This window comes from Meleagris gallopavo, chromosome 1 (genome assembly GCF_905368555.1).
Source record: "Meleagris gallopavo chromosome 1, MGAL_WU_HG_1.1, whole genome shotgun sequence".
In the NCBI taxonomy this organism is placed as follows: Eukaryota; Metazoa; Chordata; class Aves; order Galliformes; family Phasianidae; genus Meleagris; species Meleagris gallopavo.
In genome coordinates, this window is record NC_139404.1 from 107,955,368 (window position 1) to 107,978,358 (window position 22,991).

The 22,991-nt window shown below is 40.9% G+C and overlaps 1 protein-coding gene across 3 annotated transcripts; it reads right to left on the reverse strand.

The window, feature by feature from the left end:
• Window positions 1-418: 418 nt before the first annotated feature.
• Window positions 419-16,354, reverse strand: U2AF1 (U2 small nuclear RNA auxiliary factor 1). Of its 3 annotated transcripts, XM_085209188.1 has the most exons (10): window positions 16,195-16,354; window positions 14,658-14,745; window positions 14,389-14,445; window positions 12,565-12,595; window positions 11,904-11,970; window positions 7,696-7,745; window positions 6,980-7,078; window positions 5,677-5,810; window positions 5,247-5,339; window positions 419-3,279 (listed from the first exon to the last, which is right to left on the reverse strand). In XM_085209188.1, the coding sequence occupies exons 2-10, from the start codon at window positions 14,702-14,704 to the stop codon at window positions 3,141-3,143; spliced, it is 717 nt and encodes a 238-aa protein (XP_085065314.1). In that variant the 5' UTR covers window positions 14,705-14,745; window positions 16,195-16,354; the 3' UTR covers window positions 419-3,140. The 3 variants fall into 3 exon arrangements, with proteins under 3 accessions (XP_085065314.1, XP_085065322.1, XP_085065328.1); XM_085209196.1 differs by lacking the exons at window positions 11,904-11,970; window positions 12,565-12,595; window positions 14,389-14,445 and adding an exon at window positions 11,048-11,114 and having other exon boundaries at window positions 16,195-16,353; XM_085209202.1 differs by lacking the exons at window positions 12,565-12,595; window positions 14,389-14,445 and having other exon boundaries at window positions 16,195-16,353.
• Between the last annotated feature and the right edge of the window lie 6,637 nt (window positions 16,355-22,991).

A 22,991-nucleotide genomic window follows, 5' to 3' on the forward strand; every position in this document is an offset into this window, starting at 1 on the left:
CAGTACAAACCATGCAACACTAGGGAAAAAAAAATCACCTTCAAAAAATTGTCCCTTCTCAGTCACTCGTTTCCTCAACACACTTTTTTTTTTTTTTTTTCCTGTCAAAATGAGCTTTCTTGTTCTCTATAGAATACAACAATAGAAAGTTACAGGACTACTTAACCAGAGCCCTTATCAGGTTAGGAAAATAAACAGCAACCAACCCATCAAGTTACACTCTTTTGATAGTTCAACTTTATCAAGTAAATACCATTGTTTTGTTTGTTATGTATTTAAGGCATGCTTTACCAGCCCTACAAAAACAAGTCGAAGTATCATTTGAAAGTGACTTGAGCCAAAAGCTGAGAATTTGAAATGCGTAGTCTATGTCCTCATCAGTCATTTAAAGAGCATCCCATTTAAAGGAAAGGGATAATTTTTGTCAGATTCTTATTAAAAAAGGCTTTATTTTTGAACAAATTTTCTCCATTTGGTTTTACAGTCTCAACATACATCATATTCATGGACAAGCAGCATTTCCACAGAATAAGAGCCAAATACAAATAAGAGGAAGCCACTCGGGATTAACATTTTCAACCTAATTGACTCAGACTTCAGAAAATACTGTATGCTGTCACTTATTTGAGGTAAAGGAATTCCATAAGTTAAGATCCACTGTTAAGAGCCAACAACAATATATCTGTGAGAAACAGGAACCTACAGAGAGGGTGGGAAAAATTCAACTCTAAACACACTGTAAATAAGAATAGAATAGGTGGGTAGGATTCCCTACCTTTGCATTAGTAAATGAATCCAGTTTGGACTGCCACATTTAAGTAAATCTGTGTAGTTTACATTTCAGATGGGATTAATTTTATTGGTAGCATACATCCTTAAAGGTGAGCATCACTGATGCTATATCATGAGTTTGGTATACATGCTGAATGCCGTCACCAGTAAAACCCATTGCTTTCAGTGCCCTTTAAGACATCTTCCAGTTACAAGAGGGGGAGGTAAACTGTTTGCTATCTGTTCACACAAAAAACGTTACTTGCTGTTCAGCAATGCTTAGATAAACAGATGAAAGCCATTATAGAGACATTTATACTAGTTTAAAATGAATTTGTTTATACAGCAAACTAGCTTGTGCCAATAACCCATGTGAAAAAAGATCTTAAGCATTTTAAGTAGTAACCACTAGTAACCACATTATACTAGGTTCCGTATTAAAAACTAGTGGCTATTCTCACATTTTGAGCTTGAGATTTAAATTAGTTCACTAATAATCCTAAATCTCATCGAGGAAATGGAACTGGATTAATGTCCTTTAAACAAGAACTAAGTTATCAATGTTAAATTCCTAATACCTAGCAGACATAGCAAAGGTTTCAGTTCTATTCAGTATCTATTCTAGGCACCGATCAACTTCTTCCACCAAAAGAGAATTCATAATTCATGTATTTGCAACAAAATATAAATAGTGAAGCTGTCCTCATGTAGAGATACTTTTCTTTTTAAAAGTTATGGCAGAAAAAAAATCCACAAACTGGTTGGTCAAACCACTCATAACAAACATAATAAATTCAATTTAAATTGGTACAAGAATGTAGTTCTAAAAGACAACTTATATTCATTTAGAAATGCATACTTTCTAGTATATTTTTTTTTCCATCTTCAAGTTACAGCGAGCTAAGTGATTTTGTATTTATTTTTGAGACAGAGAAGCTGGTTTGTTAATCTGTCTATGCAACACTTCCATATTCTTTATTATCCTTCCTTTTATTTATTTTAAATAATTAAGGAGCAGATCTATCACTTACCAAATTACTGTACTCTAAGAATTAAAGAAGAGCTGGTAAATGCTCTGTCATGTCAGAAAGCTATATTGCATTAGGTAGTTTTACAGACATAAATATGACCACTGACCAAAACTTCATGCTACCGCACAAGCTGAATAAAAGCAGACATAAATGAATTGAAGTTGCAAGTACACTGTACAGTCTCTCAAGCGACATTTCAATTAAACTTTTAACTCCTTAAGGGATGCACAACCTAACATACATAGCTGCTGTGTGATTCAACTGAACCAAGACAGAAAAAGTCTTGTGAAGAAACTGCCATCTGTTTGTCAGCCTCCATCACACTTTACATCTCTTCAAAAGTAAGCAAAACTGGAAAGTAAGTAAAGCTGGAAAAAGTATATATTTTCCTTTGTATCCTATTAGTCCTCTGTCATCTCAAGCACTATGGGAACACTCTTCATTAAGCAACAGCTAGGAGAACACAGTGAAAAAATTCAGTCTTAAGAAACGTGAGCCTTCTATTTAGGACCTTTAGTCTCTGTCAGTAGATCCTGTGTTTCCCGCTGTATGGAGCATGAGTTTTTAAAAAAGAAACTCATTGCTACTGAGATAAAAATACTGTTCCCCACCCCTCCCACACATTTTAATAGGTAACTTCATTTCTAGCAAAGATGAGGAAATTAGTCAAGAATTAAAAAAAAAAAAAACCCTCAGCTATGAACTCTGGCACTGCCAGGAGTAGCAACACAACTACTCCAGAGTGCTTAGAAAAAAGGCTTTAGATTTTACACCAAGAAACTGGATTTATTGTAAATGCCACAGTCACATTGATAGACAGAGCACAGACTTCTGGTAACAAACAAACATACATTTTGTAACTAAGCGTTTCTACTTGGTAAATAAATGCACTTTGCACAGCCTTCCTTTTAAATGTGCCTAAACTAACCTAAATAAGCAGACAGCATAGCAGAAAAGGGAAACTTATTTGAGTAACTGTTTCTTAAGCAGTATATTATTTTTTACTATGTATATAATATTTCATATTATATACACACACATTTTCATCAACAGTTCAAATCATGTCCAAATAAAAAATAAAAATAAAAAACCCCCAAACTGGCCCTCCTCCAATACATTTACCACCTTTCCCTCAGGCATAGTATTAATCCAGGTATTTGTCAAGATAGAGGAATGACAGTTAAAAAGACTCCCCCCCACAAGAAACAAGTTACACAAAGAATACTGTATCACTACAAATTTTTATTCAGAAGCCCATCTTTAAAAAAAATCTCATTATGAACTTGTTTGGTCAAACTACAACACTTTCTAGCAGACATACAGTAAAAATGGCATGGCTCAGAATCGACCGGATCTTTCACGATCTCTTGACCGCCTCCTATCACGTTCACGTCCTCCTCCTCCACCACCACCACCTCCACGACCACGATCTCTGGATCTAGACCGACGTTCACGGGACCTCGACCTGGATCTATGCCTTCAAAGAAAGTTTGAACATTTTATTGTTTCAGCACTTTCAGTAGCATTCCGGGGAATATTTAAGGATGAAATTAACGGGACAGAAGAAAAACGGGGTGGAATATTCTAAATATTGGTAAACTGGCACTCAGGTTGTGCAATCATACACTTATGTATTGAACAAACGTAACACTGAGGAGTCAGCTATTGTAAAAAGACTCCGCTGTTCACTGCCAGTCATAAAACTTGAGGAGAGGCACGTAGAGGAAACAAATGCACTTTTATGCAGCTGTTAATTGAAACAAAAAGAAAAGGGGACAACTGCTTCTGTTGCTGATAATAGCACACAGAGGAAAAACCTTCAGCTAAACATTTACAAGTCCAAACCCATTAAATCAACAGCATTATCTAGCAGCTCAAAAATCTGAGTTTTATGCATTTTTGCTTTTTTTCCTGCCTTCCATTTCCTGAAGCCATCAACCTTTGCAAATAATCCTTCCCTGCCTCCACTGTTGATGACTTCAAGAAGAATGCTAAAAGCACCCAGAATGCTAACACAGCTACTATGGATTTACATCTTACATGGCACTTGGCAAGGAAACGGTGTTCTGAAGGGTTATAAGGATTTCAGACAATTCAGTAGTGGGAGGAAGAAAGTAAACACTACCATTTAAATAGATGTTGAAATTACAGCAGAATTCAAAAGACCATGGAAACAAATGCTGGTTTTACAAAATATTGTTCCATGCCGAGGTGCTCCGGGATGGAAGCAAACACGGGACAAATTTTACTCAAACATGGAGGCACACAGATCTTGCATACCACTTCAGAATTACTAAATTAGCTTATTTTTCACAGGTTCAGGTATACCCTTCTTTTTTCTACTTGAAATTTCAAAGTACGTCATTTTACATAGGACTATTTTCAGCTCATTCTAATCCATACAATCTACCTGCAAAACCCCATTGATGCAAGAACTGCATTTTTTAACATCCAGCCTTACTGCTAGCATGTGACAGCTTTAGCTTCACCAAGAATTTAAACAGGGCAAATAAAGACTAAAATACTCTGAGGACTCAACTATTTTATTTGCTTGACCCTAGACTGAAATTAGGCCATGGGTAAAACAATCATACTCCACAGCCAAACATGCAAGTCTGATCTTTATTGCAATAAAAGATGACATACTGGTGCCTAAGTCAGAAAGGTCCGGATTCAGACTCTTGGGTGTGACCAAAAGGCTAAGATGAGCATATTTAATCTTTTTTCACAAATTGTTTGAACACCCCAAGAAATTACACTGAAATTTGAGTACTGTAAGAAAGTATTTTGGCACAAACATGTTAATTCACATTTTGAAAGTTAAATTTATCCTCACAGATTTTAAGATGCTGCCAATTAGAGACACTTACAGGAAAAACATTTTCATACTCCCAGGCTCCTTCCGTGATTGAAAGAGGCATACAAAACTACTCCACATAGAAGCAGATCCAATAATTAAATATGCTTAACCTAAATAAGAAGTTCCTAAAACCAAAGAGATTCAATCCAGCACAAAGTGGACCATCCACAAAAACATGCTGCATTAACAGCAGTGGTGTAAACTGTTCCACAAGGTATCTTAATAATTATATACACTTGTATTAACCTCCTTAGGTTAACTGTTGCTAAGGAACAAATACTGGCTACAAAAGCTAGCCATTAACTGTTAAATTAAACTAAAGAGAAATTGTAAATACTCATCAGGTCATGAAAATACCCACAGATCTTCTTGATAGAATCATACTTCTGGTTGTTTTTACAAAAAAACAAAAAAACAACACTCTTTTGTTCTAAGCTGTCCACTTTCTAGTTGTACTCTATGCCTTTCACAGGTGCACATCAGAAAAAGCAAGAAAAGACTGAAGTTTAAAAGGTTTGTCTCCTGAACATTACGCAATTGATGTGTAGTTTATCTGTTTTAATTGTGTTTAAAAGCAAACTCACTTTTTACGACGGCGCCCATACAACTCACGTCTTAACTCTCGAGAAATGGGCTTCAAATGCATGAAGTTGCAGAAACCTCCTCGTGTACACTCTCTGGAAAAAAATTTGAGAGTTACAATTCTCAGCTCTACAGTGGATCTGTTTGCCCTAAGCCCTTGATAGGCCTTTAGCCATTTACAAGTTAATCATCTCTAATACTAGAAAAAGTAAAGAACATTTACTGAGACTGACTTGCTCCTAGATCAAAATCCAAAAGATGGTAAAAGTCAAGAAGCAGACTACAGATACTCCAGATTACCATTGCCTGAAAGTGCTTTTTCATCTTACTCTGAATTACACATAAAACCCACACCCACACCCAAGCAACCATCTTGTCTGTGCAAACACTTCAAAAGACACTTCCATAGGCCAACAGGAAATTGCTTTTTACCCCATTTCGTATTGACGGCAACAGGCCTCTCTGAAATCGGTCACAGGTGAAAGCTCAGCATGAATAGGCTGTCCATTAAACCAGCGATTGTTCAGGTCAATCACAGCCTTTTCTGCATCTTCTTCACGGCGAAACTAAAAGCAAAAATAATTTTTCATGCTGTGGAGAAGCAACAGAAGTAGATCAACGATTCCTGACAAAACAGGTTTATGTTATCTGTGGTTTAGGACTACTAATGTAAGTACAAACTACTTCAGAGCTCCTAGGACAGATAGTCTCATCAGAATAAAAAAAATAAACTAGCTTTTCACTGATGGGATTCAGGGTTAATCACAGCAGATACTATTTCACAGTTATATTCTATTTGGTCTTTTTAGTTTTGCAGCTTATATTGTAAGTTTTGGGAACACTGCCTTCTCACTACAACTTTAAACACAGTGTACATCATGTAATAGTAATGTTCCAAGCGTAATGGAACTTCTTCAAGCGTTTAAGAGAAATCAGCATGAGAACTGGAGCCCTTGTTCACTTACAGAAACTTAGATCCTGTTTTAAAAAGAAGATGAAAAGCATTCTCACTGTCCCAACATAAATTTTCAGAAGCAACTTTTCTTTCTGATTATTACGGTCTACACAGATACATACAATCATACACATATGGCCCCAAAATATTTCCCAGTTCAGGAAAATTACAGTAAAAATATTCACCTGCTCTTGTTCACCACTTTCCTGACACTGCATACAATGAAATTTCTGCAAGTGGATAACTGTATACAGGTGATTCAAAGCAAGTATCAATGGCTTTTAACAGCTAGACCTAAGCCCTTCGGTTTGGACCTTAAACCAACTAGTGCCATTGGTTACAAGATGTTTTGTTTAACTGGGAAGTTAGGAACTAAGTACATCTGTTGAACATGAACACCTGCTGCAAATAAACCTCTACTCTTAGTGAAGTTCTTAGAATGCAGCATGACAGGAAGAAAGATCCAGAATTCATACTGGTCAGTTAACAGACCTTCAGCAGAGACTGCATTTATTAACCAGGTAAAAAAAAAAAGGTTGCATGTGTCTTAATAAATTGACACAGATTTTGAGTATCAGAAATGCTTTTCACTGTTTCTTAAAATTGTTTTACATTCCATTGCTACTTTCACTCTTTTTAACTTATACTGGTAAACTGGAGAGCATTTAGGATCCTAAAGTGCTACTTTCACAGGAGCTACAGGAGTACAGCGCTTTTAAAATGACAAATCTGTCATACTACTTCTATTCATTTAAATTAACAATTCTCTTTTTATCCTACCTTTACGTATACATTTCCAACTAGATGATCTCCAAGGTTATCACAAACATTCATCTCCTCAACTTCACCGTATTTTTCTTCCATTTCTGTGAAGACCTCCTAAACACAAACCGGTTTAAAAAATAAAGAAAATTAAAATGTTGGGACACATTAAAGTGCGGAACGGACGCACTTAACTATTAGTAACAACTAAAAGAAGACCATTCTTTGAAAAGTCTTTACATTTCCCATCTTAAAATTGGTACTTGCTTGGCCTGTACTGCGTCCACCTCTAAGCACAGTGCTAACAGGATAAAATAAAAAGCTATGGAAAACATTAAGCATACAGTATTTAGTCAACATATAAGAAGCACTGAAAATACCACACATAAGCCTTGCTGCTACAGTATTCCTTAGATGTATGTCCATACAAATGATTACGGTGCTGTTTTTTTTTTTTTTAATTTACAGAAGAGATCACAGAATCCAAATGCTACTCAGCATGAGTTGACGATTTTTAAACAAAGCCCGCTATATACAGTAAAGCTAAACTAACTGAAGTTACGCCAGCAATATTTAGCACTGAAAGTCTAAAGTTTAAACAAACTCCTGAGGAAACAAATGGTCTTCTCTGAATCCTTTTACTTGTGATATTCACTAAAACCCACTTAAGTCATTTGCTTCTGTAAGTTTGAGAACACTTCAATGCATTCTGAACATTCGCTTTTTCTGCATACCTCAAAGAATTCATCATAATGCTCCTGCATCTCAACATCGCTCACAGCACCTGTAAAAATCAAGAGTCATACCGATTAGAGCCTGTCACTAAAGAAAAAAATGCTTATACTACAAAAAATAACCTAGAGGTGCCACCTGGAGCATAAAGGACACCATATATCATGTAGCTAACTAATAGGAGTATTAAAGAAAATCGGTATGTGCGAACAATTTAAAGTCCAAAATAATACGTCAAAGCATTCTATTGACATGATCAAATCAGAACCAATTTTAAATCAGAACCAAACTTGTATGCCACAAATCTAAAGGGAGGAAAGGGAATGGAATTGCTCCCAAGTATGATTTAAGTTTGATGCACAATTCCACCCTTTATCTACCAACAATGTTACCTAAACAGAAGGCAAGTGCTTTGTCATACGTGCATATTTCTAAGTACGATTACAGTTTATCATTTCTCTCCCTAGTGTAGAATTTCCTTTTAACAAATCCACCTCTCCATCTCCAGCACATATATACTAGAATGCGAGAGTTCACAAAGTAACGCAGCTCGGAATTTTATTTAATTTTTTAACAATTTCCTCTGAGGAGTTATTGAAATGGTGCTTCTGAATTGCTCTCAAAGAAGGGTACTACAGTGCCTTGCAACAGAAAGCACTGGTTGGTTTTTTTTTGTTTTTTTTTTTAAGTATCACTTGGTTTTTCTATAGCCCTGCAAAAATATTTTAGTGCAAGATAAGCCAGCCACATAGGTTAAACTGTTTTACATGCTCCAAGCTGCACTTCACAAATGAACGCTGCTTGCCTGCTGCCATTAAAAAAGCAACATAAGTTTGGCTGATTTACAGAGCATTAAGAATATAAAAATAAGTTTAATTTATTTCCACTACTCTATGGTATTTAAAGGTATATTAAGCTGTATACATTAAAGCCTAATGGATTAGCTCTTCAGCAGTTAAGTGGTTTATTACGATCAAGTGGAGCAGTTTTAAAATGAACCCTGCATTTCAGGCTAGAAAAATATTTTAGCCTTTAAATTACAAACACTGCTGTTTTAGTTCACAGAATGTGAAAGAAACAGAGCCAACAAGGCTAAGTTTATTCAACTTGGGCTGCTATGAAAAAACAGATGCCTTGGGCTCGGCCATTTTTGGCTAACAGTACCATCTGGAAGAATACAGCATCTTTCTTTAAAGTCTCTAATAGTAACCAGCCATATTCTCTGGAACTGCAATTATTTTTCTCCCAGCCAGCTGCCTCCTGAAGAAGGCTAAGGGAGGCTTGTCATGCAGTTTAGGTTCATATTTCTCGATTTGAAAAATGTTTGCTTTCAGAGCTTTCATCTTCCCCACCACTTTCCCACAGTTACACAGCAAACGAAGCAAATACCAAACGTTCAACCGGTTCTTCTAGACAGAATACTTCACTATATTCCCAAGGTGGTGCAATCACCACTCGTAATAGCTTATTAATACCTAAGGATTTATTTATTTTTAAGATATCAGATGGGGGCTCCCTGAGCCACACAGGGAATAATTAATTTTAACCAAATGGACGAGTGCTAGAAACTTTAAGGAGATTCCACTGTCAAATTAAGAGATCATAAGCAACAGTTAGTTAATGACTACGTGAAGGTCCTTCTAAGTGGGAAGCATACATACGCACAGGCTTTACAAACATTCATGTTCCAGGGCCACCGGTATCTGAACCTTGAGAAGCCCAATTACTAATTAAAATACTCAGGAAAACTATTATCGTTCAAAACTAAGGTTAATCCTCTACGACGGCAATAGAAGGAAGACAGTTAAGCAACAACAAACAACACATTTGACAGCTATCCGAGTTACCCATTTAAAATACATGCAGTACTTAAGTAGGGACAAAAATATGGAAAAAAACAGGGAGCTGGGAGTTTCAGCAAACGTACTGATAACAGAGCTCCAGCTCTACCGCACAAGGTACAGTCAGGCTCTGTGAAATGACTACCCATCGTCAAGGCAAACTGAAGTTGGATACCACTTTTTAGAAGACTAGAGAGTCTGTTCAAGTCAAGACTCTTGCAGCTGTACAATCTAAACAGCTCCACAGACCAAACTGCTGTAACCGTGCAAATTAGTTACCAGCGCATTGAGAATTTAGGGACAGTGGAAAAACCCAACTGAATGTTCTTGTTTGATCAAAACAGCATTAACTACAAAGCATCTGCAGCAAGGCCTACAAACCAATAGAAGTGTTTAGCATCTAGACAAACTTACACAGCTCATTATGCATCTAGCTTGATCGCATCACATAAAACAAGCTCGAGTTGCTTAAGTGGGCTGTTATTACTTCTAGAGCAGAAGACACAGTGTTGACTTTTAAGGTAGCGGCTGATTTCACAAATGCTGGTAACTAATCTGAACTAGTCTGTAATCCAACAGCCCAAAAAAGGAATAGCCAAACAAAGTTTTATTACCACACAGTCATATTCACTTCAACAAGAAATATTAGTTAGAAAATAATATCGATCCTTTTTGATTCTAGTTTTTAAATTTAATTTTATTCTAATATCATGTTTCAGTCACAATGACACGTCAGTAATTGCAGATAAACAATCTTGGTCATTTAATTTCTACCGGTCTTAGAGTAGATGTTTTCCTCTTTTGTCCATTCCTACCTCATGAGGAGTCATCAAGTTAGTTTGTGACCATGCACAAATGGCTGCCCCTCCTCAAAACTACTTTTAAAGATATATTTTCCTACGCGAATATGCAACTTGGTTTTGGAATCTGAATTTTCAAAGCATGGAAGGAATTTTAACCATGCACCTATCCAAAAGGACAGCTGCCAAAAGGGAAGCTATTATCAGTGCATTCTTCCAAAGCAGACTCCAAATGGAAGCCACATCATTAACCTAGAATAAATTTCTGCATAAAGTCTGAAGAGTTTCAAATTCAACCTCCCTTAACATTGACAGAGCAGGAAATTTATTTTGGATGAAGTCAACATGTCATTATCCTGCTCTTTTAGGTGGCGGAATCTTATGGATACCATAAAATATACAGAAAAGCACTGCTTGGATGCAAGCAACTGGCAAGGAGAAAGGAGGGGCGGATGAAGGCAGTGCATCAAGACTGCTTTATAGGGGAAGTACAATTCCAACTTAATTAATAGATGGTATTCAGATTCCCCTCATAGTTTTCTGAGTAGGGAAGAAGGTGAGCGGGACAAAAAGTTTTGGGGATTTTTGGGGGCACATTTCATTAAACGTGGTCAGTTTGATCTGTTAAACTAATATGGTAGACCAGCTTAAGTCGACACTGAGCTCTGACAATCAAGCCCAGGGAACCAGTGAAGGAACTTGTATGAACTTACAGCGCAAACCGTCAGCAGACTGGGAAGAGTTTTGAGGGTTACGGTAAATGTTCAAGAGGGCAATGGTCTGAAATACAAAACGCAACAACTTTATATTATAGAAAATAATTTTAACAAGAAACTGGTTTCCTTTAGGGTCGCTCTAGCCGAGTCTGTGCTGAAAGAGAGGTGGTTATTTTCTCCCAAGAAGGAGAACTTTCACTTAGCTGGTGACCTTTCTGAATGATCCTAACACTGTAAAATAAGAGATCTCATGATACTCCACTATTGTATTTTACTTTTATTTTATTAACCGATATTAACCTGTGGAGGAGTTCTGCATGACTTCATGCAGACATGTAATAAATGGCATCCAAAAGCAGTATTCAAAACTATAGCCATAATCACACTCGCTTGAATTCGGTCTTCTTGAATAGATTCTTAGTAACAAAGCCCCAAGAACAGAGATAATACAATACTGGAGCATGACATGAGATCTCCATCTTCCTATAAAAGTTAAGATGAAAGAAAAACCACAGTCTGGGAAACTTACCGTACATCACAAATAGACCTATTTTTTTGTTGTTGTTGTTGGATCAAGAATTTGATAAATGCCTGCAGTTTAACTCTTTAAAAAGAATGCAGCGTTACTAAACAATCAAATTTGCATCAAGTCCAATTCATGAAATCACGTTCTGCATTCTGAATTGCACACATTTGACAAGTTCTTGATATATGCGCAAGAAGAGTTCCGTCACTTGTCCTGTTTGCAACAGCTTTATGTCAGCAGCTCAGAAGCCAACATGATTTTCTCATAATTAGGAGTGGGCTCTTTAACACCATTCTTTAAAAAAATTTCTCCAACTGTGGGACTTACAGTGTGAGCCGTCAGCCGTCTGTGCACTGTTTTGGGGGTTACGATAGATGTTTTGAATCAAGATGGTCTGCGGGGAAAAAAAATAAAAAGGGGAATTCTACTGGCTGCTGTGCATATAATAGACAATTGCAAAGAGACAACTTGTTTGCAAACATCTAAAAGTAATAGCTTGTTCTTAAGACTTCCTTTTTGTATTTGCAGAAAATCTTCCAATTGCATCCAGACCATCATATTATGAAAACAGTTGTAATTAACCACCAAGAAAGAGCTGCGTTTGTCTCAACAGCTATCCTCAAAATGGGAGTTGTGAGGCACAGTAACCTGAAACACCAAACTACGTGATAGGACGGATACACCTAGCTTCATCTTATTTTGAAGATCAGATTCATTACTGTGAGTCTAGGAAAAAAAGTAAGCGTTATGTGCACAGCATACAATACATAATGCCACAGAGCCTAGAACGTTACACCACACCATAAGGTTTTTAGGCATGAGCTGCATCTCGTTTTGTGTATCGGGAATTTCTTGGTGGAATTTCTGTTTAAATAATATAATAGCATCATAGGTTCGCATGTTTCCGATCCTTCAAATAAGGACAATATCCTTTTAGCCCTTCTGCTTTTTACTTGAAGAATTAGCCCAGGCAGACTTGAAACCTTACATTTGTACCGTTCTTCTTAAAATCAAGTTGTCTGAAAAAACAAACCATGTTTAAGTTAGTAAACTAATATTACAAAAAAAAAAAATAAATAATCCAAATGTCCATATCACTGTAAGCAGCTCAAAAACTGAAATGTGATTACTTACTTAAAATACAAGCTCAACGTTAGTACGAATCGCAGTCCCCAAATTACCTTAGCTTATACATTACTATCATTAGTTACATCATAAAAAAAAAGTCACAGGACCAGCAATGTCATACTTACATATGCTGACCACTTAACATTACAGAATCTGTAGTATCACATTTAAATCACACACTTGTTTTATAATAGGTACGGTCATATCAACCAAAGCTTTGTGCTTAAGTGGCCCAAGTTTAAAATAACTGTTTTACTCTACAATTGGAGAGAGGCAGAAACATAGTTACAGTGTTTCTGCTAATTGGTGTTAATTCGATTGCTCTGGATTGCAGAACCTTTCCTAACACAGCCCTTCAATAAGGGCCGCACCAGGGGAAGACAAAAACACTGAGGCAGCAGCTTCCCATTAATAGCATATTTCTTCCTCTATTTTCTATCACAGCTGATTACCAATCTGCATACAAATAAAGATTTCTGTAAGGAATCCCAGACGCTGCAGATGTTCCAATACAGCATGTCAGCCAAGAGCAGCACTCCCAGATGTTGCCAGATGATTCCAACATGCCCTGCTGACCCACTTCAGCCAGCAGTACAAACTGCAGCTTCTGCAGCAAAACTGAAGGCTCTCTTATATAAATGCTCTCTTAAAAATACACATATGGTTTTAACTTATAACAACCACTGTGGAAGTTGTCTAGTTTCAAATTATCTTGTAGCAGCCAAGAACCTAAACTCAAGCCTCTACATTACCTATCAATTTCAGTATGCTGTCCATGTAGATCAGTAACACATTCAGAGAAATGGACAATACTTTTTGATAAGCAGTATCTACACTACGAATTATTAAGTTGCCTTAGATGGAAAAACTCCCTCTGTTGATGAAGTACTAGCAGTGGTGCTCATAGATCACAACCCTGACAGTTTCTACCCGTCAAACCACTCCTGCATACCACTCCCACAGCCCACTCGTATTTAATAGGTTTAATTTTAGGAGCACCACCTCTAACCTCCAGCCTGGTGGCTGTTACCTGCCTTCTGAACTCCCCCTTAACCAACACCAGCCCAGAGGACTCCACCGCTATGTAAATTTCACCTCTGTAGATAAAACTGCTCCTAAAACAGCAGTTTCCATGAGCACATCATACAGAGTTCTCCCAAAGAAATCTATTTACCTGCATACCTTGACAATCAGCGGTGATAGAAAAAAGAAAAGCATATAGTTCTTCAAGTAAAAGTAGTTTTCTGAAAACCGTAGAGCTCATAATAACAAAAACAACCCTATCACCCTCTGCACCAGTTCTTTGAGCAGATGTGCAGTCACTCATCTTGTCCCTAACGTTTAGACAACGAAAATCTAAGTAATCTGTCAAGTTAACTGACGTATATGCCCTCGGCAACCAGGCAAGTTGCTTTCAAGAAATAATTTGTTCATATTCAAAAGAAGTGAGTAAGTTACACTTGAAACTTAAGAGCCTGGGTCAGAGAGCAAAGACAATGACAGGAAAGTCGCTTATTTGCTTTTTTTTTTTTTTTTTTACTTGTTTTTTTTTTTCCCTTTCTCTTATATGCAAAGACTTAAGTTCACACCTTTTGGCTAGGTGGAACAAGCTTCTATTAGCTGTGATAATAAAAAAAATCTGGGAAGGTTTAAGTGCCTAACGTCACTGAGAAGGCACACTCACCTGAAAGTTAGCACTGGTTGGTCTCTACTACAGGCAAGCTTACAACAGCATCGCTTCCTGCAGCCATTAAGGGTGACAGGAGATGATTAGAAATGCTGGGAGAAGTAAATGGAATACCCCCAAAAAAGCAAAATCCCATATAAACTGGGGCCAAAAGTGAACTACTTAATCTGGAGCTCTGTAATTATTCACTTTTATCTCAGGATCTATGTTTTAAAGAATATACTTCTACGAATTCAAAAGAAAGAAAAAGCAAAAGGAAAACAAACCTGGCTAAATGTTGGTTTGTTGTGCAACCGAGAACATCTGTCTCCATGACGGCAAGCTCCGATTTTGAAATAAAACGAACAGTTGACTCTGCAAGTATAAAACCCAAAGTAGTTACATACTGGAATAGAAAGAAGTTATTATACAGTTCCTATAAAATGTGCCCCAAATGCCTTTATTTTGATGTGGAAAAGTAACAGAGCGATTGCTGCTGTTCTACCCTTCCAACCCCTCCCTTCATTTGCCTTTCTGTCAGTTTTGTGGTGTGGTGGGATAGGAAGTAAGGTAAAGAGCTGTCTGGAAAGTTACACTATGGAGTTATGTCCTCCATGCAACCCCGTCCTCTAGGCAATATAATGTGCTTTAAAACCCATACAGCTGCACCTATGCAATGTTTTAAAAACCCACCTGTTTAAGGTTACACTCCAATGGGAGCTAAAGGCACTACCAAGATACTATCTGAAATAATTCAGTTAAGGGAAAGAAGTGCTGCACAAAGGAAGGATTTGTCTTGCTCGTGCATATTTCCTTGCCAAGCCATCTTTGTGATCTAGTTCTTTGCAAAGCAAGCTTTATTTGTGTTTGCTGCTCATTATATCTTCTCTTGCTCCAACTGTCACCCAACAACAGCCGGTTTGCGTATGCCAGTAGAACTCTCGTGGATGCAGAATGGTGGAAGAGGCATAAAGACCTCAGTTAACTCAACCGGGAAAACTGCAAGCAAAGTTATGAAGGCATAAAAGCTATTATGGGCTATATGTGCATAAAGGGAAATAGAAATTCTCCTGGAAGAAAAAAAATCATTATTTTCATGTTCATAACTCTACAGCGTGCAGTAATCCTTCAAACTTTTAACACTTCAGACAAACAGTGCAAGCACAGGGACTGGACTCCCGCTGCACGACGTGCACTTACGCTGCGAGATCGCAGTGCTTACGCCAGGAGATACAGTAGGGTTAACACACAGCTTCCGGAGAAGCACAGCCGCCCCGTGCGGCGGGGGCTGACCGTTGAACAAAAGGAGAAAGCGAGGCCCGGCCTACGGCGCAGCCGCCGCAGGGAAGAGGAGGAGGGCCGGAGTGCCGGAGGCGCGCCACGAGGCGCGGGCACGCCCGCATGGCGGCGGCGCTCCCCGGAGAGAACGGAGCGGGCCCAGCCCGGACACGGGGCGGGGCCGGCGCGCGCACACGGGGGCGCGCACTTCCCTTCCTTTCTCGGAGGCGGCGCGCGCACGCGCGCTCCAGCCCGGAGGTGGGGGAGGGGAGGGCACCGCGCCGCGGGCTGAGGGGGGGGCGGAAAGGGGGGGGGAATCGCGGCCGCCTCTTTCCCCTTCGCTTCCCTCCGCGGGCGCTACGTTCCAGCGCGCGGCCCAGGCTGCGCGGGGGAGGGGACGGGGCGCCGCAGCCCCTGAAGGGAAGCAGAGACGGAAAGCTCCGGGCACAGCGGGCGCAAAGCAGATCCCGCCTCCGCCTCCGGCCTCCCTTCAGCCCCCACCCGCGAAGCGCGGGAGCGGCGCGAGAAGAGGGATGGGGCACTCACTTGTCCTTCTCTGTTCCGAAGATGGAGGCCAGATACTCCGCCATCTCCCACCGCCCGCCCGCCGGACAGCCCGGCGCCGACCGCACACGTCACAGCCGCGGCGCCGGAAACGCTTCTCGTCTGCCCCTGCAAAGGCGGGAGGGGTCCGCCGCCGCCGCCCTATGCGCATGCGCGCGAAGCGATTACCGCCTGATTGGTGTAGTCGTGCGGGCCGTCTCCCCCAGCCCCTTCGGCAGCGCGGTTGGCGCTAGCGCCACGCGGGGTCGTTGCCGCGCATGCGCGGTGCAGTGTGGCGGTCGGAGCTGAGGCGGGGTGGGAGGGCGGGCACCAGGTGTAGGGGAGTGTGGTAGGGGACTGACGTAGAATGACTAATATTAGCAGAGATCTTAAAGACCATCTAATTTCAATCTCTCTGCTATAGAGAGGGCTGTTACTCAGTGGATCATGCTGCTCAGGGCTTCATCCAACCTGGCTTTGAGCAGCTCCAGGGATGTGGTGCTACTCATCAATGTGGGGCTCTGACTTGTGTGGCAATGTAGAACCTGCTCCGTGCCCTCAAAAACCGGCCTGGCTTAGGTCAGGAGGGTCATGTTGGCCATCACACACTTTGTACTCAATCCCTTGTTCACTGGGTTCTGGAAAGTCACAGAATCACAGGGTTGGAAGGGACCTCAAGGATCATGAATCTCCAACCCCCCTGCCACATGCAGGGCCACCAACCAACTAGACCAGGCTGCCCAGGGCCCCATCCAATCTAGCCTTGAACACCTCCAGGGATGGGGCATCCACAGCCTCTCTGGGCAGCCTGTTCCAGTACCTCACCACTCTCTCTGTAAAAAATTTCCCCCTGACATCCAAAAAGTCACTGCAGGGAAGCAAAACTTGCTCATTTTGTATCTTCTTCCTTCTAATTACTTTTCATTTTATGCCATAGTGAAGTTGGTTTTGGTAGATTGGCAACACAATGGCTGTTGTTTGTGGTTTGACAGTATTTTACACTGATGGTCATAACAATAGTTTCTCTTAGGCCTTATAAATGTACTTAGAAATATTCCTCCTTATAAAGGAAGAATAACTGTACAAAAAACAGGCTGAGCAGTCTACTGCAAGTAAAATGTATCTCATATTTTATTTTTCAATAAAAATATTGAAAAGCATTTACAAATACCCTTTATTTCATATAAAGTTCATAGTGTCATTGTAGCCAATAGGACTGTTCACAAACATGAGTGCTTGCTGCATCATGCCCTGACCCCTTCCTGACTCCAGCAGATGTTTAAAATGCAGCTGCCTTAAAAAAGGAACAGCAATTCCAGTAACAATTCATTTCTTGGACAGTAGTTAACAGAATGAAGGCAGTTCAGTCACTTTTCATGATTAGGATCCAGATACTAGAAGCAGAAATCACAGGCAAAGTCTGAAAAGATCTTATTTCCGGAAACAGATACTGCCGCTTAGCTTTGTATTGCAACCTATGAGCCTCAGAAGTTTGTTTATTAGAGGATGCACTTTTTTTTTTTTTTTTTTTTTGCAACTTTTATTTGCTCACTGCACACCTGCCTCCTACTGTAGTATAAACTCAGGAAACCAGTAGGAAAAAAAACTTGCAGATAGTAGAGTGATTTCCTGCTCATGTAGCAACTGAGCTGTCTCACTGAGTAGTAAAATAAGTGCCAAACAGAAGGGAAGATCAGGATTTCAGCAGCTGTACTTGCAGATGAAGGAGTGGGACAAGCACTGTCAGTAATAGTGTGCTGCTAGATCAGCCAGTCCCCTGGTGGGGACCTGCTGTGAGGCCTGACCTAGCCTCAGTTGTCAGGGGAACTGCAACTACAGCAGCCTACAATGAGCTCCAACAAAGCTGAAGTTGCTGGTGGTTGGGATTCAGCACTAAAAGCAGCCTGTGACATGTGTTCCCAGAGTATATACTTTACATGATAAGCAGAGCAAAACTGCCTTGTTTGTTTGTTTTGCCTTAATGCGTTAAAGCTTTCAGGTGATGTGTTGAAATGCATACTTCTTTCTGGGGAACTAATTTGGCTTTCGCTGGTGTTTTGTTTTTACTGTTGGAAGTACAGTGGGTTCTGACTACCTTGTTCACAGACCTTTTTAATATCTTGTGTAGCACAGTGTATTGCCAACAGCAGAAGCTGTCCTCCCAAGCACTGCTTTAGCTTAGACAGTCCATAAGTCTTGTGAAGCCTGCTGCCACTGAGATGTGTGCTTCTCAGACAATAGTCTCAACTAATAGACCTGGAGGTGCTATTAGAGAACAAAACAGCTGCTCCCATGTTGGAAATGGGCCTTTGAACATGACAAGCAGAGATCTTACGAAGTGTTCAGCAGAAGCACATGCCTAAAATTACTCATTAAGTGTAAAAGTTTAAAGAAAATTGCAAAGTTCTGTGGTGCATGTAAGTGTTACTGTACTGGTAGTGTTTTGATGGGTAGCTGGTACTTGAATAATCATTGTCTTTTTTCAGACTTGTAAAATAGTAATCACTTTTCTACTGAAAAATAAACCCGCTCCTACCTTGCTCTTTGTTTCCATAGTAGTCTTCCATACCTCAGGAGCCCCTTAGACTAGCGACAGTAGACTACATCCACACTTCAGTTTTGAAACCCTCTGCCTCTTCCTGCATCCTGCTCCCCCCTGTGCTCATCCTGGCTGTACGTGTGCCAGTGTCTGAAACAGCACCAGCACTGAAACACACCTGAGAGTAGGTCTGCACCTACATGGAACCCTCCATGTAGGGAAAAGAATTTCTGTGCTCTGCATTTTATGTGTTGCTTCCATCTACAGGTATCTGTGTGTGAATCAAGAATTGAAACCAGGTGCCCTTTTTTTTTATGACTTCATCAGGTGCAAATCGGCTTGTAATTAATTCAGTGTCAAAGAGCCAGAATTACATCTACACTAGAGATGTTAGAAACATTGCAACTGATTGTATGAGCATACTCTCCACAGGCTAGTGACTTAGTGTGGATTACACTACCACCCCCAACTCGTTTAGATCTACATGGTTAAATGCTGCCACAAACCTTCCTCTGCTCAGGTTTGTCTTAAACCCAGTGCCATACTAGATACCTCAGTTACCTGATGAGAAGATGGTGACACCCTTACTTGGTTTCCTGGTTTTCAGAGCTGGGGAGATGAGAAAAGAGAAGAAGAGAAAAAGGAGGTAGGGAAACAGTGTTATGAGAGGCAGAACAAGGAGGAAAGAGAAGAAAACAGTGGTTGTGAAACAAAAAAGAACAATAATATACATTATGCATTCAATAGAAAATGGCATGCACTTTTTACCCAAGCCCAGAACTATGTGTTAAAGAGATAACTGGAGCTCTAGGCCAGTACGCACCTGGCTTCTCAGGTTAGAAGGATTTTGTTAACAATGGGTGTGTAGAGATAATTAGCTGACAGACAGCAAGGCCTTTAAACAATGTTACTAGCTCTCTGCTTGCCACGTCTGAGAACAAGGCACAAACATGAGGAAAGAGAATCCATTTAAGATGCAGCATCAAAAATTAATTAGAGAAAGCAACTTATGTACACTATAATACAGCTGTAGCTGGTAATCTCATTTAATTTGCTTCCATTTCTATAATTCACTAATCACCATGGTTATATAAGCAGATTTTATCAAAGATCCTTAATTATAGCAGCCCAAGTAAATGCTATACAGCACAGAGAAGAGTGAGATCTCTTTATCCATATGGGCCTGCGGAGGAATGTGTTTATGTATTAGGAGCATGGTATACAACAATGAAGGATCATTGTGCCACGTGGAGAAAGTCCTCTCCGTGCATTCACTCCTCTACATCACTCATAGGTCAGCACAAATCACCATCAGGGCCCTGCTTTGATGCCAGCTTTAGGGTAAATGTAATTAGTCAGGCATGAGGTACAGTCAGTGGAGCAGGAATGAATGGCAAGGAAGAGGAGAGGAAATGCTGAGTGTTAGACTAAGTGAATAGTGTTAGACCTAAGACTTCAGAGCATGGATGAGAGATCTGGGTGTGTTAAAGAAACTTTATCTTGGGGCATTTTTTGCAATACCAGCTGTGGTTAGGAACACTGATGATTTAGCTGTTACTATGAGAGTGTGCCTTACAACTGAAGAACAGGAAAATTAATAAAGCTGTAGGACTTTTAAGTTAAGCATGTTATTTTATGTTGTTTAGCATTTTTGTACGGGAAACTTCTGTGAGGTCTGGGATTAAGATGTCTCATTATGTTGATTCCTTTACATAGGTGGCTTTCTCTCCCTGCCCGGAGGAGCTTACAAATCCCATCCTCCTCCTCTGCAGCAGTGGTATAGAAATCAAGTGATTTTCCTAAAGGCAACCTAAAGAGAGCAAGCAAGAAGGTACAAGTTGAGCAGGAGATGTTCAAAATGAACATGAGAATTTAGCCTCATCCCTTGCTCTCTGACTGTCCTTGACCCCCAGTGCTTTCCCCAGATTTGGGCAACTTGACTGCCATCACCATGGTGTGAGGGAAGTGTGGTAGAAGGCAGCATCCCTGTTATTCTTTAGAGAAAAAGAAAAAAGGAAAAAAAAAACAGACAAAACTTTTTTCTTACACTCTTAGTGCCTGCCCCTAAGAGTGTAATTCTCTCTTTCTCAGTCCTCCTTTCCCAGCCTGGTGAAGTGCTGCCCCAAGGCTTATCTCTTGACCTGTGGCACTCCTACCCCTCTACACAGGAACTGTGCCTTACCGTAAGGGCCAAAATGATTGACTGGAATATAACCAGAGTCAACCCAGCTGGTCCTCTAAGAGAATTTCTCCCCCTGTGCTACCCTGTGCAGTTTGGATTGTTTCATGGGACAAGCTGATCTCATTGCACCCCTCTCAGTATTCTTGGAAAACTTCTTGGGGTGTTCCTTGCTGTTCCCAGGTGCTTGGTGTCGGGTAGAGAGCAGAGATGACAGCTCAGCAGCAACAGCAGGATTGGGTGGAAACGTTGGCAAATGTGGAGGAAGCCCTGTTCATCACACAGGTGTGCTGTGTGGTGGGGAACTGATTTCCACTGGCTGATCTGGCCAGCAGGAGCAGTGAAACTTCCACATCCTCCTCACATCGGGGTGGAACGATGCAGGTCGGCACAAGCTCTTCCATGGCTGCATGTTTCTTGTATACCACCCTATCTCTCCAGGATCACTCCCAGTTTAGTTTGAAAAGGACTTTAAAGATCATTGAGCTCCAACCCTCTGTTGTGAGCTGGGTTGCCACCCACCAGCTCAGGATGCCCATGGCCCATCCAACCTGGCCTTGAGTTGAGGCAGCCACAGCTTCTCTGGGCAGCCTGTGCCAGGGCCTCACCACCCTAAATTAAATCATCCAGTTCAACTCCAGGCTCCACACAGGACCACCCAACACCAAACCCCATGTCTTAGAGAGTTGTCCAAACTCTCCTTGAACTTCGTCACAGGGGGCAGTGCTCACAGGGCTGGGCAGCCCGTTCCATGCCCACCGTCCCCTGGTGCAGCCCCTTTCCCTAACCCCCAGCTGCCCCTCCCCTGACACAGCTCCATGCCGTTCCCTCGGGCCCTGTCGCTGTCACACAGAGCAGAGCTCAGCGCTGCCCCTCCGCTCCCTGTGAGGAGCTGCAGCCGCCATCAGGCCTCCCCTCAGCTCCTCTGCTCTGGGCTTAAAAATAGCAGGTATTACTGTAAGTGAAGTAGAGCAGGAGTATCAGAGCAAGCTCTTGGGGGCAGGGGTGAAATCTCCTGCTTGTTCCGAGGGCTGTCTGCAGCTGAACTCTGCTCACCACTCACAAAGTCACTTGCCAGATTTATCCTGAAATACACCTTCAGAAGATGTATTTTAGAAAAGGAGTCGAGGTGTAATAGTCTGCATGGAGGGAAAAGCACCTCTGTCTGTTTCCCTTTGCCAGAGGAGCACTGAGTGGGTGCTCTGCAGCTCTTTTGATTCACCAGGCCCTGAGATCTGGTAAACATACAGGCTGACAGGTACGGATGGACATTAGACGGTGTCCATACTGTTCCCATTTGTCGTTGACCAGTACAAAATCATGCCTTGGCTCCAAAGGACCAGAAGACACATTTAGAGAAATGATGACTGCAGGAGCTCCCTTGAGCTTTCATTTGCTTTCATGTAGCTCCCTCCTGTGGCCGCCATCTAAAAGAGCTCACCCGATGCAGCCGTACAATTACTGGCACGAACTGAGCCTCTGAGTCCCTCTGGTTGCTGAAATCTACGATACAATTATTGTTAGATAATGAGCAGGCTTTGTGCATGCTAGATTAGTTGTCAGAAAAAGATAGAAGAAAATGTTTTCACTGATGTACTAATTTGGTTATTTGTGGATGGCTAGGAAAAACAGACAGCTTTCTGTAATGTTTTGCTGTATTTAAGAATATATTTAGGCTGCTTTTCCCTAATTGCATATCTTGTGATTATTGCTAGAAAGAAAGAGGCTACCAGGTAAGTAGAGATAGGACAAGAGGTAATGGCTTCAAGTTGCACCAGGGAAGGTTTAGGGTAGATATTAGGAAACATTTCTTCTCAGAAAAAGCAGTGTGGCAGTGGCACAGGCTGCCTAGGGAGGTGGTTGCACCATCCCTGGAGGTGTTCATGAAATGCATAGATGTGGAACTGAGGGACATGGTCAGTGGGAATGGTGGGGATGGGTTGAAAGTTGGACTAGATGATCTTAATGGTATTTTCCAACCTTAATGATTCCATGATTCTGTGCCTGTGAGGAGACTCGAATGTGGGATCTGCCTTGGAGGAAGGAGAAGTAGGTTTGGAAAGGCTGCCTGACCTTGTAGGG

Bases quoted from the DNA above. Each gene is read 5' to 3' on its own strand.
- U2AF1 (XM_085209188.1), bottom strand. From the start codon at position 14,704: ATGGAGACAGATGTTCTCGGTTGCACAACAAACCAACATTTAGCCAG. The intron at 12,596-14,388 runs GTGAGTGTGCCT...TTGTTTTTTCAG, and splicing joins CAACCAGTGCTAACTTTCAG to ACAACTTGATTTTAAGAAGA. The intron at 3,280-5,246 runs GTGAGTTTGCTT...CTTTCTTTGAAG, and splicing joins TATGGGCGCCGTCGTAAAAA to GCATAGATCCAGGTCGAGGT.